This window comes from Chelonia mydas, chromosome 1 (assembly GCF_015237465.2).
Source record: "Chelonia mydas isolate rCheMyd1 chromosome 1, rCheMyd1.pri.v2, whole genome shotgun sequence".
Classification (NCBI taxonomy): Eukaryota; Metazoa; Chordata; order Testudines; family Cheloniidae; genus Chelonia; species Chelonia mydas.
This window is the reverse complement of record NC_057849.1, coordinates 109,731,324-109,749,244: the sequence shown is the minus strand read 5'-3', so window position 1 is coordinate 109,749,244 and position 17,921 is coordinate 109,731,324. Positions and strand designations below refer to the sequence as shown.

The 17,921-nt window shown below is 40.0% G+C and overlaps 1 protein-coding gene across 4 annotated transcripts in view; it reads right to left on the bottom strand.

Moving 5' to 3' along the window:
* TMEM255B (transmembrane protein 255B) overlaps window positions 1–17,921 on the bottom strand; it is a 106,369-nt gene that overhangs the window by 48,742 nt on the left and 39,706 nt on the right. For all 4 annotated transcript variants that reach the window (XR_006287482.1, XM_043536082.1, XM_043536086.1 and 1 more), the window contains exon 4: window positions 11,264–11,353. Coding sequence is in view for 3 of the 4 variants with exons in the window: in XM_043536082.1 (XP_043392017.1) it covers window positions 11,264–11,353 (90 nt within the window). In the remaining variant the exon portion in view is untranslated. The remainder of the gene's footprint in view (window positions 1–11,263; window positions 11,354–17,921) is intronic.

The window sequence follows — 17,921 nt, the reverse complement described above, 5'->3', positions numbered from 1 at the left end:
TTTGTTTTTCCTTTGGATGAAAGGTGAATATTATAATATTTTCAAATGGGTTCTTAAAAGATTGTACAAAATTATTTTAAATTTGAAGGCTATGTCTGTATGAACTTAATGCTCATAAACAGTGTTGAGAGAGAACCCAGGCAATTGGTGCACAACTAGGTGACTTCAATGTGGTGACCAATGCTAAACTCCCCAAGTTACATACCCATGCCTTGGCTTTGGTTCAGCTTCTAGAGAAAACCTTTGGGGAAAAAAGTTGGAAATTCCCTGCCATTTCAAGCATAACCACCCAATGGTGTCAAGAAATACATCAGTTCCTGGGCTTCAGAAGACACACACAATGGCTAAAACATAGGCCAGTAGCACATTCCCCTCCTACTTATCACATCATATAGGTAAACTGCAAAGAGCTTCCGCCTGTTCAGTGCACGTGAATTTCTTTGTTGGGTCCTTCCAAAATGTTGCTGACAGCGATATCTTAGCTTCACTATCATGGGACTTTCATTGCACCTGAGACTTCCAATGTGTGTCTTGCATTAAACTTATGCCCTGGGTACGGGGCTGACAGTGTTTGATTATTTCAATCGTTGTTGGATGTAACTTAGTCACCTGTAGCCCATCACAGACTGCAGTTTTCTGGGCCCCAGTGTTTGAGAAGAATGGGAGGCTGGTAACATACCTCAGCTATCACCAGCAGTCTTTGATTCTGAGGCAAGCTATGGCACAGTTTGATTCAGTGTCTCACAGGGGGCTGAAGGAAAACTTTCACTATAGGCTTTGATCTTCTTGTCAGTTTCCATCACTTCCATAAATCTCCAGTCTAAAAACTCGTTCAACTTTGCCCTCACATTCCTGGAATGTCCCTCTCTCCCTTTAGTTCTATCGATGTTCACTTTTACCCAGCAGTTCTAGGTTTCACCGGAAATAAATTATTTCATCCTCTATAAAATGCAATTGGCTGGCTTCCTGCCAGATGATCTGAACATCATGTGGTGGTTAAGATCCTCGTTTAAAATGCTCACATCTGGCAGCAGCCCAGCTGCAGCAGCTCTGGGACCCACAGCCAAGACACTGAAATTCATCTTGTGTCCCATCCCTCCCAGCTGGGCATGTAACGCTCCGGATGTCATGGAGAATTATGGGGCACCTCTCTCAGTTCTCATGACAGCACCTGGCCCTATCCTACTCTCTCCTGTTGCCTAGGTTGGAGAGTCCCTGGCCTACCTGATACTCTAAAGAGATATAACTACTTACAGGCAAGACAATAAGTAAATCCAGATTCACTGGCTATCAAATCCCCCACTCTGCAGAATCATTTGCCATGATGATTTCTCAGCTTCTCAGTCTAAAGGAATAAAAACACCACATGGCTGATAATATTTCCACAAGCTCTTTGTGAGAAAAATTGTTGTATTCAAAATATGCATCTCCCAAAGTTGTCTATGTAACGTATGACGAGCTGCAGGACAATAAGCTCAGAAAACATGGTGGCAGGCAGCCCCTCCACTACGTTCACACTAAGTCATCTTAGCCAAACTTAGTCTAAGTCAAAAACTAAGTCACCACAGCAAAACCATCTGCAATTAGAACTCAGATACTTGCATAGTCCCAGGCTGCTCACGTGCTGATGCTGGGTGTGCATAGGGTACATATATGATCATTGTGGCTGCAAATTCAAAAAACAGTTAGTGGTATCAAAGTTGCACAGCTGTAGAAATGCAGGCATTTCACAAGGTGGCAGTGTTATACTTACTGCATTTCTAATGTCACCCACTACATAGGACAAGAGGTGGTAACGCAAGTTTAACAACACTGGCCCAAATACTGCTGAATAACTGGAAGGAACACTTCTAAACATGACCACATCTAAACGTCACATTGGCTTTCGCTGCTACTGCCAACATAGGCTGTGGTTTTGTGCTATAAATACGTGCCCCCTAAGAACTGTACAGACACTACCACGCAGCCACCAGATAGCCATATGAGTATAACAACTTTTGATCATTACCAAACTGGACTTGATTCAGACTGGGAACCAAGAGATGAAAGACTCCATATCCCCATCATCAAGTCTCTGAGCCACCCAATTCCCCACATAGCCTGTTTCAGTACTTCTCCTTTTCTTATTAATTATTCTTTTAATATAACATGTATAGAGAGAAGACAAACAGGTCAAGCTTAGGTTTTAAATCCTCAAAATTCTGTTATACTTTATAAGCAATTGTACAATTGTTCTGATTGAGCAGTTTACAAACTATGTTTTAATTATTTAAGAGTTCATTTTTATGGATATGCATTTTATAGCTTTTTTTCCCCTTTGATGTCCACCTTGCTGTGAGTTCAGTAATATTTAAGGTGTATATTCATTTCAATGCAAACATTACATAACGCCATGTTCAGTTTTAATTCCTTCCCCTTACCTACTTCCCACCAAAAAAAGAGAGAAAGAAATCAGGACATTTGAAGTTAAGAAAATAAACTTTTAATTTTGTTACAAAACTGAAAGTTTTGATAACTTCAAAAATAATGTAATGTGACAGCAAATTTAAATCAAGCACATAAACATTATTGTCAGAGAAAGGCCAAAACCAGAGGTCCAGATATGTACTTATTTTCCTGTCACAGTCCTAATGCACTTGAAGTCTTTAGAACAGCTCAAGCGAGTTTACCTCTGTAATCAAAACCTGGATCTTGGTATGTGGCGCTGGCCAGCATGGAACCTGAACCTAATCTGGAGACAAGTGATACCAAGTCTGGGTCTTCAGAAGCTTCCCGCCCCCCATCCACCCGCAGTGAGATTAAAATGCGTCAGACAAACAAGGTCACTGATATTTACAGCATATGATTTCAGATGTCATACAACCTCCTCTCAAAGAACAGGAGGACTTGTGGCACCTTAGAGACTAACAAATTTATTTGAAAGCTTATGCTCAAATAAATTTGTTAGTCTCTAAGGTACCACAAGTCCTCCTGTTCTTTTTGTGGATACAGACTAACACGGCTGCTACTCTGCAGCGTCCTCTCAGAGGCTCTACAGTTCAAGCTCTAGACTCTATGACAACTAACTTTAGAAGAAACCCATATCCAAGCCTCCACAGCCATTCCCTTATTTAGCCAACACTTCCCGCTAGTGACTCATGAGAGTCCATGTAGCAGAAAGTAAATACGTTCCTAGATCTCAAAAAACAAAGTAAAATTTGTGCTTCTATTGTCTAAATGAAACAGACGACATCCTCCCCTGACTGTGGACAGGCAGATCTTGCAGGGGAAGGCATTTTATCCTCTCTATGGCCAGTTTCCTTGACATTTGGGCACTTCTTCCTCAGGCTCAGACCAAGGATTCTTAAGAAGAAAATTAGGGAATGTTTTAAAGGGATCTAGTCTCCTGTAAGTAGAAAACACAATTCTGAAGTTTCTAAGAAATGGAGCAAAAAGTTCTTCTCCTCAGATCTTTATAATGTGATTTTCCTTCAAATGGTTTGCTTCTGGCTTTACTCCATAATGCAATGCCATCACTTTAATGCTCACCATTATTATTAGAGGACCGAGACACATTTTATTGTTGGCTGCCCATGAAAACCCACCATTGACTGCCTCCAATTATTTGGATCCCTCTTTCATGTAAAATGCTCTTTCAGCATCTCTCAATTCATAAACAGAGGTTTTAAGCAGCAGTTAACCTTAATAATGTTGTCATCCACTGCAGTTCCTTGAAAAGATTATCCACTTAACTCACACAAGTCAGGACTCCCAAGTTTCAGAAACTTGGAAGGTGACGTTTGGGGTTATGGGATAAAAGAGACAAAAATCACAAAAAAATATAAATACATTAAGGGTAAATTTTCAAAACATTGTAAGAGGCTTTAGCTGCACAACTCCTGGCCAAGCTACTCTAACTTAGCCTTTTCAATAAACTTTTAAGGCTGTCTTTGGAAGAGGGACAGGTCACCAGGAGAGAAACACCAGCCAATCAGCAAGTGGACAGGGCAGCAAGCATCCACAACTATCCATTCGGTAGATTTATACTGTCCCTCCATTTCTCTACAGAGAGCCTACCTAAAGTCAAACCCCCTTAAAATCACTTCTGTTTAAAGCACCTTTTATCAATTCCTAGACAAAAACCACATTAAGATGGAGTTAAGGTTGAGAGGAGAGCTGGGCAAATAATGAATTTTTTTGGTTCACTGGCAGCTGCAAAAAAAAGGAAAAAAAAGAAACAAAATTTCGTTTTGGGTGAAACCAAACATGATATTTGTCAAAAAAATTTCAGCAAATCAAAATGTCAAAAAAAGTCAAAATCAAAATATTTCAATATGGCTGAAAAGAAAATTTTCAAATCAAAACATTTCAGGAATGTCAAAAGGTAACATTTCATTCCAACCTGAAATAACTGCATTTACACTTTCAAGCATTTTCACCCACACAAGCAAAAGACAAAATGGCCATGGGAGGAGGCGGTGCCAGCAGCAGCTCCCTTCTAAGCTGTCACTCATTCTTAGTGACAATTTGTAGGCATTTGCGATGAACAGCCATTGGGCCAGGGAAAATAGTGTGAATGACTGTCTTGGTGGTTAGGGCACTCACCTAGGATGTGGAAGACTCAAGTCCCTGCTCCAGTGACTCCTTAATTATTTATAAAAAAACGTGGAATAACTTCAAGAGGAGAGACTGAAAAAACCCCATACTAGAATATCACATAACCCAGTGCTTAGGACATTTTCCTGTAATGGGGGAGACCCAAGTTCAAATCTCTTCTCTACATCAGGTGTTGGGAAGAGAATTGAACCTCGGTCTCCCACATGCCAGGGGAGTTCCCTTACCACTGGGATACAGCTTACAAATGAGGAGGAGATGGTAGCACACCGCCACGTCCATTCCCCCATTTGGGAACTACTTTACTTGCTTTTGTTAAAATGCCTGAAAGTCAAAATGCAATTTTTAAGGTCAAAACAAAATGAAACATTTTGTTTCAACACTACAGAAAATCTTTGACTTTTTCTATTTTGTCAAAACTATTCAGAGAACTCAACACAAATTCACAAATGGTTTCAGCTGACCTGAAACTGAATTTTTTAGTAAATAAACTATTTGTCCAAAAACATTTCACCCATCTCTAGTTAAAAATACATGTCAGTAATTTAGGATAAAATACATTACAGGGACTCAAGCTTTATTAACTCAATAAATTCACTTAAGGTTACATTTAAAAGAAAACCAGACATGATAAGGGATGGAAATTGACAGTTTGGGCACCCAAACAACCTTAACTCTGCTCTGTAGTGACATAATAAGGGGAAATTGAAAAAAAATTCGAATGTGTTTTTCAAAATCAGTGTACTCTAATCTGGATCCACAAAACACTAAAATGCCTAAACTATATTTGCATGGTTTTTGCAGTGTCACTACAGAGCAGAGTTGGAGGATAAACATTGTCATGAAGAATAATGAGAAAAAATTACCAATAATCATAAAACATATATTCAACTGTATCCTATGCACAAGATTTCAGAGCTTTAACTATACAGGAAGTCTGACAAGGCAAAACTAAGGTTGTTTGGGTGTTCTAAATCTGCATTTTCAGTGCAAATATTCAGAAAATTCATTCTGAACTCAGAGTAAATTCTGTAATCTTGAAGTGGATATGATATATTCCAGACATAATGCAGGATTCAACTTCTTTGTTAAGTGCAAAATTCAACTCAGCCTTAACTATGGAGTCTGAACCAGTGCCTCCACAACAAGTCAGTGAGTCATGAACACCATTATTTAAATTCTTTCCTTGTCAATTAATACCACATTGTTTCTAATGACCCTTGGATGTAACACTGAACCTGTAACACCATTCTGATGTTTGCAGAATCAGTGTTCCAGTCCACTCCTAGGTAACAACATGCCTCAAGCAAACATGATTGGCAGATAATAGATTCCTGTAGTCTCCATATTTTTCTGAAATAACATCACTGCACATTACTTGTAGCTTTGATTTGTTTCATTTGATTCTAGTCTTTTTTTCTTTTCTTTTTTTAAAGGTGAAGAGTGCAGTTGAATGGATTAGTGCTGAAATGAACCCTACGCGGTAAATTACATCTGCACTATTATTTCTCAAATGAGCTAGTGCCACTTTATATCAAGCTACTTTTACTTCAGTGTCTTTAATTTTATAAGTGCTTTGCTCCAGAGCTTTCTATTAAGTGAAGTGTTTTTTAAATGAGTCTTAAATAATTTAAATATATCTTTTCTGAAGAATATCCCCTTCTAAGCAGGATTTCGTCAACTTTATGTCTTTTAAGAAAAATAAAAAACAGAGAAAGTACTTTATGATTTCATCCACAGCATTATAAAAGCAAGAGAAACTGGGCTAAAAAAAAAAAAAGCCTCAACATTCAGAAGCAGGCACGAACTGGCAAGGATTATAATGTGGGGATTTATTTGCCTTGTTTCCATCTCTTCCTACTTTAATGAAGTCACGAATGAAAGACAAATAAGGGACGTTTCTTATTTTTAATTGGTGTGAAGGGTTGTGTTGTATTTATTGGAGTTCTGAACCAGGCTATTTTATCATCTTAATTCTACCCTTCCCCACACTCATGCCCCTACAGCTCTCAGACTCGTACTGTTTCACAATTTTGGATCATTTAAAAAAATGGTTTGAATGCCCTGACTTTCTGCCAGTTCATTCCTGCATAGGTGACTGGAAATGCCAGGTTTCTGCTTGTGGTGCTCCCTCCTGTGGCTTCGTTGTGAGGAGGAAATGCCTGTTCTGTGCTGCAACCCCTCTATATGGAACTGGAAAGGGATTCAGCCTGCCTAACCAGAAGATCTTGATGGAGATGTGTGGAAACCCTGTACCTCTCTAAACTGCCTTCCTGGCTTCAACTAGTGCCTTTCTCCCTCTTGGAACAATGCTGCCAGGGGCTCCTCCACCAGCCCCAGACTCCTCCTCAAGACAGATTTAGAACTTGACAAGTTAATGCAGACAAAAGCTTTGTTAAACTTAGGTTGGAATCCTCATGAGTTGGAGGGGATGAGTAAAGAGCTACATAGACTGGCTGTCTTACCTGCCCTGATCCCTGTCTCCCAAAGCCCAGCTTCCTCCACACCCCTGGATCCCTGGAGGAACATCTGGGGAGGGAAGGGACCAATGCCACAGAAACAGCAGTCCCTTATGTAGGCCAGGATATTGGCCTCTCTTTGCAGAGAGGGCAGCTTGGACCAAAAATCCATAAATGATTCCTAAACGGTAGCAGCCAAACCACATCTCAGATATTAGTGAGTAGCATGTTACAGGTACAGTACGAGAGCTACTGGCAATATCCTGTGAGGAATTAAAACACTGTTACTGCCCCCATCAAGAAGAAATTATGTGGGTAAAATGGGGAAAGGTAAAGAATTATTAACACAACAGTGACAAAGGTGGGCTATCTGATATGCCTTCCTTCGATATGTGCTAACTAGTTCATTAGACAACATAAGAGTGAGTAGCAACTCCCCCTCCACCTGTTTGGTGGTCAGTAAAGTTAGGTGACCTGTCACCTTATTTCACCCTTCCTTATTAAGTTCTTGCACTTCTCTGTTAGGCAGCTAAGAATGGAATAAGTTGGATGGTGACTATGATAAGTTTTGCATGATCTCTAATTTTCTAGCAATATCGCTAAATAAGTCTTTGTACTGTACTACTGAAGAAAGATGTATGGATCAAACTCAGAGTAAATAGGTAAACAGTGTAAACTTCACTGATTTACCCGATGGCCCTCGTGACAGGTCTGAATTTGTCTTGTTTCATTTTAGAGTAAATCTCAAGGACAAACGTCTGTATTTTGTCCAGCACTGAGCAGATGACAACTGCAACTTAATGGGCTTAGTCACTGACTTGCTGGATTCTGAACTACATCCAAGACTGCTATGGGCCTTCTCTTTGGGGCAATGCAACACCCTTGTGTCTTGAAATTGCATTGTGACAAGCCTTTGAACGTCTAGGCCCAAAACTCCCCTTTCAGCTTCACAGCCCTGTACGAATAAGGCCACTCCAAGGGCATGCCATGACAGAAAGAGGCGTGCAGATATTTGTACTCTGATATACATGGGAAGAATATAAATGGTGGGTATTACTTAAGAGACATTTTTCTTCAGATATGAGAGTATACACATATACTAACATGATATTACTATTTGCCCAAGATAAGGGAGAAATGTCGTTTCTGGAGCAGATGTGTGAAGTAAGTGCAGGGAGCTGAAAGGCAAGAGAGTGAAGAATGACTAAGCAAGTCCCTAGAAATATTAAAGGGCTGTTATTTGTCTCTGTGTTTGAGATTTTTCCTACACAGTGCCCTCAGACATAATACCATGCATCAGAGAAGGCGACATTCTTTGTCTAACCCTTTAGTATCTTGATGGGTTGCACATACTTTTGGATACACACACAATGGTCACTTGTTCATAGTGAGGGTTGAATCAGGGAATGAACCCTAAAAATACACACCTTACCATACTAAAAAGGTTCTCTGATACCACGGTGCTGATGAATTCTACACGATTCCTATTGGCAGATTTCACAAATCTGCCTCACTAACATATTTGTAGATCTCACTCCACACATTAATGTGAATATGATATTTATATTAATAACAGCATTATTCCTCTGAATGAGTTGCAAAGAAATCAGAGATGATAAAGAAGCCACACCATAAATAAGATAGAGCCAAAAATATATGGAAGGGCAAAGAGGTTACAAAAAACTGAACTGATGCTCAGTTTAGGCCAGACCCTGTTCTGTTCTGTCCTGTACACAGACACATGGGAGTAACCAGGTATAAAGTGCTTCCTTGTGCCAGCAACCCACACCAGCATTCACAGGGCAAGAGAGGAAGCAACGCTGCACAGCATCTACATTCCCAGACTGAACAAGAGAAGGGAGGACAGCCTTCCCCTCTACAACTCACAGGTCAGCATAGCTGTCCTGACTCCTGATGCATCAGTAACTGTATGCTGCACCTGATACTGACTTGGAGTACTTTACTACTTCCCCAGAGCAGTAAGGAAACCAGGAGGGAGACTGTGATTCCTGGAGTTACAATATTTCCTAGGCAGCTCCAGGAAAACACAACAGCATGCAGCCTCATTGCTCAGAGCAGACTGAAAGCTCATCATCATCGCATATTTATAATCATAAAAATCACAATAATTAATCAATATAAATCACCTTCAGCTGAGATACTAAGGGTTCTGCACAGCTGAAATATAAAACCTACCAGTTACAAGAGAAGGAGATTAAACCAGATCATGTAATAACCATAAAACAAATTTTTTTAAAAAGTAACAAATCACTAAAGTTCCTCTTCCTCTCCAAGTATAATTTTTATTTATAATAATAACCAGACTGATGGGGGGGAGAGGGGCTCTATAGCCCGTGCTCATGGTATTCACCTGAGGGGGGGGGGGGAACAGCCAGGTTCCAGTCCCTGCTCCAATGAAAATTTAATTAATTTATACAAAGTAGAACAGCTTCAACAGAAGAGACAGAGAAACCCACCCCAGAATAGCAAATATCCCAGTAGTTAGGCACTCACCTGGGATGAGAGAATTGGGTTCAAGTCCCTACTCCAGAGGAGGGATTCGAACCACATCCCAGGTAAGTGCCTTGGGCCACTGAGTATAAAGGGGTTACTGCCACCATCTCCTCCTCAGTTTGGTGAAAACTGAAACATGTCAAAGCAAACTATTTCAATGTTCCCAAATTTTTTCTCTTTTTCTTTCCGACCAAAACAATTCACCAGAATGGACCCGAGTTCACTAAATGTTTCAGTGGACCCAAATCTGCATTTTTCAGAAAAAAGATTCAGTCAAAAAAAAAAAAAAGTCACCCAGCTGTAGTCTCCACATTGTTCTGGAGGGGAAAATAATGACAAAGAAAAAGCATCCAGGTCCTAGCCTCCACTTGCTCCACCACTACACATCAGGAATCATCAATTAAGTCACACCAGTGTAAGACTGATGAAAATCAAGGCCATAAAATTTTGTAGTAGCGTGTGTGATGTGTGTATTTTAGTTAATATGTGAAGTTGTGTGCAATGTATCTGAGTTACAATTCTGTTAAAAACTTAACTTTGCATTTCTTGACATTTATACAAAATCTCAACCAAAAGGATGCATTAATGTAGATTTCTGCACTTGATTTCCTTGTTTTTAAGGGAATTAAAAAAATACAAAGGAAAAAGAAACAGGACTGATAAAAATCTGAATGTGAGCTGAGATATTCAAATAACCCCACATTCAAATCTGTCTGTCTGCATCATCCATCTGTTGTCTTTGGTCTTATTCTTAGATTGTAAGTTCTTCGGGGCACGGATTGTCTTTTTGCTTTGTTTGTGTACAGCACCTAGCACAATGAGATCCTGGTCTATGACTGGGGCTTCCAGATGCTACAGTAATACAAATAATAAATGTTCTATGACCTAATAATCAAATAAATGGACTAGTGAAGTAAACACAGTTGTGAGGTCTTTTTGGTCAGAAGGAGGACAAGGTCATTGCAGAGAGAGGAACAAGGGGCTGCATGGGGCTTTTGGAAGATAGACTGAAGATGCTTGTCACTCTGGTGGGTTGAGCATTAGGCAGCTGGGAGATGGTCAGGTTGGGGTTGTTTGTCACTTGGTAGGAGTTCCCAAACAACTTTCCATCCTCTCTACCTCTAACCATAGCCTTACCATCTCTCTATCTTCTTCTCCATCAAAATGATCTCTCTTCCTCTGTTGTACCCCACTCCCTTTCTTGAAAGAACCTGGGGCAAAGCCACCCCTGTGCTGGGCCATGGTGTAGTGTGACTGCTTTGAACAATATGTACTGAACAATATGAATTTGGAGTGTTCCACATCCTGACTGGCCATGCTTAGGGCTTCTGTATGTCTGGAGTTCTGAATAATGAAAAAGCTTTGCGGGGAGCCTGAAATATCCTCACTTTCCTAAGCAGGCAGTAGTCTGTGAGCTCCTGTCATTGTATCATTTAACTTTTCCTCAGTAGCTGAAACTCACATAGACATGAACATATTCTTGGCAACATCTCTAAGTTTTGACATGAATAGGAAACCCCAAACAGCTTTCTGCCAACAGGAATGGCATAATCTTCAACGAATAAATCATTTCTCTAACTAGAAGGGCTACCAAGTAACTAAAACATTGCTTATCATAACTCAGAAGAAAATATTTCCTACTGAAAGTGCCATGAGTGTTCTGAACCAAAAGAAAAAATATTAAGGACCATACTTACTATATGTCGTGCGGCAAAGACTCCATCAACTATTGCACAACAGAATGCTGCTACCACTCCAAAGCTGATAAACACGATGGATGCTACCAACTAGAAAGAGAAAAGCGGATTTAATAACTTGTTCCGTGCAATTCTTGAGACACAATTATAAAAAAAATTGCTCTGACAAACTAGAATGAGACGTTTCACTTGTGTCATCAAATGTAATCGCTCACTTTGCACCACTGCAATGCGAATACCAGTGGCACAAGGCAACAAGGTAGAAATTCTTGCAGCTACCAGTTCCTCTGAATTGATGTACAGCCCAGTCTGTTGGAAAAGCTTAAATCCTTCCACTAAAAATGAAAAAAGCTGTAAGAGCTATTAAATTCAATGGTGATTTCTCCTAAATCAAGTGTATCAAATAAACCAGCAGTGGTCTCTGTAGGGAGCATGGCAAAGACAAGAGCCACTTCTCCATTGGCTCAAATAAATCTGTAAAGCTTTGTTACAGCAGTAGCAATTCACACACACAAATAAGGACCTTGCAACAAGCTAATAACCAGCCAAATGCACATCCGTCAACTGTAAGAAAGCTTATGCTACCCCAACCAGCTTATTGATTCTTTTTCCCCTTAGAAAAATTTGAGGATTGATATTATATTCCATGTTTACCTCCTCCACGTTGTTTATAAGATTTTTCCAAAACTGCCTGGAATCACCTCATTTCCCCTGGAGTTTGTTTAAACATTTCCCAACAGTTAAGATGAAGCATTTTATTTATTTAAAATCAAAACGAGAGCAGAAATACCATCAAAATATCCCAACTTTGAAATGCCCTAGTATGTTACAATTAAATATTATAGCACATCATTCACACATACACACTATCATAATACTCATCAGCTACAATAATGGAAATGTAGCTAAGTACAGTAGACAGAGATATATCAATGCTCGGTAAGCAGTGCTGGAGTGGCAGGGAAACAGAGAGTATAAGAAAAGGAGCTATGGTAGTCTGTGCACTTACAGATGCCCTCTCAACCTTTTAAGCCACCTAAGTCAATTAATATATCTTAAATAATTATTTGCCCTGAAAATCTTCTCACCTTGACCCTGATCCTATTTACCTCTATGTACTGAGAGGAGTCCCACTGATCTCAACAGGACTTCTCATAGAATATAAACTTAAGCATTTGCATAAGTCTTTGCAGGATCAGAACCTTTATTCCTAAGATGCAGTGCAGGAGGTTTAAGGTTTATTTTATTATTTAACATTAGCTCTCTCCCACATTGACTCCAACAGAGACCAACTTCCCCCTTACAGGAGCGGCTGCCAGTAACTGCAGGAGGCAGGTGAAGCTATACAGATCTTTAGTGCTTGTCTACACTTACCAGGGGATTGACAAGCAGCGATCGATGCATCAGCAGTCGATTTAGCAGGTCTAGTGAAGTCCTGTTAAATTGACTGCAGATCGCTCTCCCGTGGACTCCTGTACTCCACCGGATGGAGAAGAGTAAGGGGAGTTGACGGGAGAGCGTTTCCCATCGACATCCCGCGGTAAGTAGATCTAACCTACATCGATTTGAGTTACGCTATTTACGTAACTCAAATTGCGTAGCTTAGATCGAATTTCCCCTGTCGTGTAGACAAGGTCTTATTCACACCATCATGGAATCCTCCATTTTTAAAGACTTACATTGAAATGGGCATCCTTGAAGTGATTTTGGGTTTTTCCGCTCTGCTTTCTCCCAAGTCTCTTCCTCAGTCTGAATCTAAACCATAGAGGTGGAAGGAGAACACATTGGAGCAGCAACGGGGGAGTCATTTGTCTTCCTGTGTATTTTATAGTCCCTAGCACATTTGGTTGCTATCACAATAACAATAATCTGCAACTGCTGGTTTTCGCCTTACAAGTCTACTAGTGACAGTTCTGGACTTGATTTCAATTATCTCATTAAGACTGTAATTAAAATCAATTAAGGACATATTATTCATGGAACAGAAGGGCCAGTGTTACCCTTCTCTTAACAGATAGAGACCAATTCTTATGCCAGCCATACTCTCTCAATAACAGTTGCTTATTCTTAGTCAAGTATTGGGCTCGGTAGGCTTGTGGTTTGCCTGTGACCCAATGAGCACTCTATCACTGTAACATCATCCTCCAAGCACATAATTCATCACTTAAAAACACGTTACAAAAATATTCCACAGCTGACATGTCAACCACACTAAGACAACAGGTAATGCCCAGAACTCCAAGCATGCATTACATTGATACACAGGACCAATAAAAGCCAGAGCAGCCTCGTTGGCAGAAGCTTATTAAGGAGACACATGCTCATCAGAGTATTTCACAACTGCCTTGGCCATAACTCTTTCCAGGCCATTGCCACCACTCATTTTTGGGACTTCGCTAGCCACCATGTTCCTTTTGGTGGAGGAGAGGTTTTGGATACTTTCTAATACTGCAACCTCCCTCCACTCAGAAAACTTATTTCTCTGGAGACTCTGTACCTGGGTTTGTATCAGCAGAATTCAGCATACACAAACTGAACCTGGCTCACAGTTCCCACCTGAAACTTCAACCTTAGCTATGACTCCCCTTGCATTTGTGAGTTTAAGTCACAAGTTAGATCTCTAAAACCTTACTTCATGGTGGTTTAGTTTTCACTTACAATAGAGTTAAGTTACTAAGAAGGAAATAAAGAAAGGATTGGAGGATTGGGCCAGAAGAAATCTGATGAGGTTCAACAAGGACAAGTGCAGAGTCCTATACTTAGGAAGGAAGAATCCCATGCACCGCTACAGGTTGAGGACCAAGTGGCTAAGCAGCAGTTCTGCAGAAAAGGACACGGAGATTACAGTGGACGAGAAGCTGGATACAAGTCAGCAGTGTACCCTTGTTGCCAAGAAGGCAAATGGCATATTGGGCTGTATTAGTAGGAGCATTGCCAGCAGATCGAGGGAAGTGATTATTCCCCTCTATTCGGCACTGGTGAAGCCACACCTGGAGTATTGCGTCCAGTTTTGGTCCCCCCCACTGCAGAAGGGATGTGGACAAATTGGAGAGAGTCCAGCGGAGGGCAACAAAAATGATTAGGGGGCTGGGGCACATGATTTACGAGGAGAGGCTGGGATTATTTAGTCTGCAGAAGAGAAGAGTGAGGGGGGATTTGATAGCAGCCTTCAACTACCTGAAGGGGGATTCCAAAGAGGATGGAGCTAGGCTGTTCTCAGTGGTGGCAGATGACAGAACGAGGAGTAATGGTCTCAAGTTGCAGTGGAGGAGGTTTAGGTTGGATATTAGGAAACACTATTTCACAAGGAGGATGGTGAAGCACTAGAATGGGTTACCTAGGGAGGTGGTGGAATCTCCATCCTTAGAGGTTTTAAGGCTCCGCTTGACAAAGCCCTGGCTGGGATGATTTAGTTGGGGTTGGTCCTGCTTTGAGCAGAGAGTTGGACTAGATGACCTCCTGAGGTCTCTTCCAACCCTGATATTCTATGATGCTATGATTCTAAAGAAGGAAAAAAAGAAAGAAAGAAAGAAAATAGATACATGTGGGAGAGCTGATAGAACAGACGATAATAGTACCTCTAACACATAGTTCCATTAGAGAATTTTGAAAATGTCTGTTATTTGCTACATTGACAGTAATTTCTCTTTTAAAAGCACAGGATGTACCCAAGAAAAATCCAGGCCTGAATTATCAAACTGGCCCCTAAAACAGCACCCACACATTCCACACAATACATTCACTTGCAGGCAAAAGCCCCATAATTACATTTCAAAATGCTGGTTTCACACACAGAAAATTTGCTGGTATGACATCAGAGACCTATTGAAAAATTTGGCCCTCTTTATTTCTGTTTAAGCCTCTATTTTTAAATGTGTTATTTGCTTCATGTAGAGCCATTATTCTCCATCATATTCTGTCACTGTCATTATGTTAATACATATGGGCTAATTTTAAAAATTTAAGACAGTGGATAGGTAGGGAGAGAATCTTATAGCACATCCTTGTGTAATAGCAAATTTTTAGGCATACACACATCAATTCAATTTAAGATTGAGGTGACTCATTCACTGAATTTGACAAACTAGAGAGAAGCCAGTCTCCCAAACTAAATTGACTGCCTATGCTATCATTTAAGCTATGCTGTGCAGAAAGGCAGTTTGTGCAAACATTATGTAGACTTTCCCACTTTCCCTGTACTTTCTTTCTGTTCCTCAATGGTTTTCTGGCATATCCCTTCCTGCTCTCTCTGTACCGTCCTTCTCTCTTCTGGCCTCTTTTGGAAACCCTGATAACCATTATAAACACTCACTGGGAAAGACAGACTTTGTTTTGATCCATCCATCTTAAGAACATAAGAACATCCATACTGGGTCAGACCAAAGGTCCATCTAGCCCAGTATCCTGTCTTCAGACAGTGGCCAATGCCAGGTGTCCCAGAGAGAATGAACAGAACAGGTAATCATCAAGTGATCCATCCCCTATTGCCTATTCCCAGCTTCTGGCAAACAGAGGCTAGGGACACCATCCCTGCCCATCCTGGCTAATAGCCATTGAATTTATCTAGTTCTTTTTTGAACCCTGTTATAGTCTTGACCTTCACAACACCCTCTGGCAAGGAGTTCCACAGGTTGACTGTGCGTTGTGTGAAAAAAAGACTTCCTTTTGTTTGTTTTAAACCCGCTGCTTAATTTCATTTGGTGGCCCCTAGTTCTTGTGTTATGAGAAGGAGTAAATAACACTTCCCTATTTAACTTTCTCCACACCAGTCATGACTTTATAGACCTCTATCATATCCCCCCTTCGTCATCTCTTTTACAAGCTGAAAAGTCCCAGTCTTATTAATCTCTCCTCATACGGCAGCCATTCCATACCCCAATCATTTTTGTTGCCCTTTTCTGAACCTTTTCCAAGTCTAATATATCTTTTTGAGATGGGGCGACCACATCTGCACACAGTATTCAAGATGTGGGCGTACCATGGATTTATATAAAGGCAATATGATACTGTTGTTATAAGTAACTGCTGTAACTTGGCACTTTAATTTAAAAACAAAACAGAAGAATCCAGTTCACGATCAACTAATCATATAGAAATATTCACTTTTAACTATCTAATATTTATACAAAGCTTTTCATCCTGAAGAATAAAACTGAATACAGCACTGTAGAATTAGAATTTTAATAAAGCAGCTGTTTTGGATTAACAAGTGAATAAAAGTAAATCATTGGTTTTTTGGACACCTATAATTTCATAATAATTTTCCTCTAGCTGATACCTTATATAGAGTACCATGGTTCACCCCAGTGCAAATCACTACATATTCATTCTGAAGCCCTGAAAGAGTTAAGTTAGACTTTAAAACTTCACATCCCATAACTACAGCAGCATTGGTGGACACTAGTGTCTTCAAGCAGAAAAATGTATAGTGTGTCAGTACCAAATTATGATCTTGCAATCCTGCATCATGTGATATTATATATAGGGTAATATTGTACCACCCACTTTGAAATAAAATACGTCAATGAAATCAATAGAAATTCTGCTTAAAAACTGATGGCACAATATGGCCCACATCTTTCAAATGACATAATTCATGGGTGCTTTTTTAATATATCCTTTCATCTCTTCATGCACACAGAGCTATCATTAAAGTTACTTATGGGAAGTTGGACTGTGATATCACAGTGTAAGTACAGTTGCTAAGACTTATGATCTCTTTATCTGAAAGACAGTGGACATACAAAAACCCTAACTCAGGCCAATCTACATGAAGCTCAAATATATCTCTATCTTGTTTTTCAAGCCATAGCAGTTACTCATATAATTAGTGTACTCATCCGGGTGCTACCAAATTGCCTATCTGACCTGAGAATGAATTACTGGAAATTGACCCAGAGTTGCCTTTCCTATTTCACACATGAGCAACTTATTGATGATTTACACTCCAAAAATCAATGTTTTCCCCTCACAAGAATCACTTAAATCATCTAACAAGATTTTGCTAACTCTCAGTCTCACAGTTCCTATACTGAGTACATCTATAAGAAATGCCTACATAAAGGTACAGAGTAAACTGGTTTTGTAAGAAATTGTGGGGTTGATTCTGCTGCCCTCCTTCACGTTAATGATCATTTACCCATGCAAACACTTTCATGGACTTCAAAAAGATGGACTCTGGGCTAGATTCGGCCACCCTTACTCAGATTGAATAGTAATTTAGGGTAGCATTCTTACTTAGGCGCCTAACTCCCATTAAAACAAAAGGGGGAGGGAATTAGGCATCTAAATACCTTTGTGAATCCCACCCTTACCCTGAGAGATCTCCTACTGAAATTAATAGAACAACTTGTGGAGTAAGGTAATATGTGGTGTGAGTGAAGATGACAGAATGAGGCCTTACTTCAGCTGGGTTCTTTTGGTTCATTCAAAATTTATGTAAAATATCTCCAGATACAAAAAAGATATAAAGAAACAGAAATAGAAAACAGAACAAAGAATATCTTAAAATAAAATTACAGACTAATATGGTCTCTCCAACCGTGTTTGTCTTAGTGAGAGACAAATCAAACTGCAGAATGAGATACTTCACAAAAAAATGCAGCTAAGACAGCAAAGTGAAGAAATCTTGTAAATTCAAAAGCTTATTCTCATGACT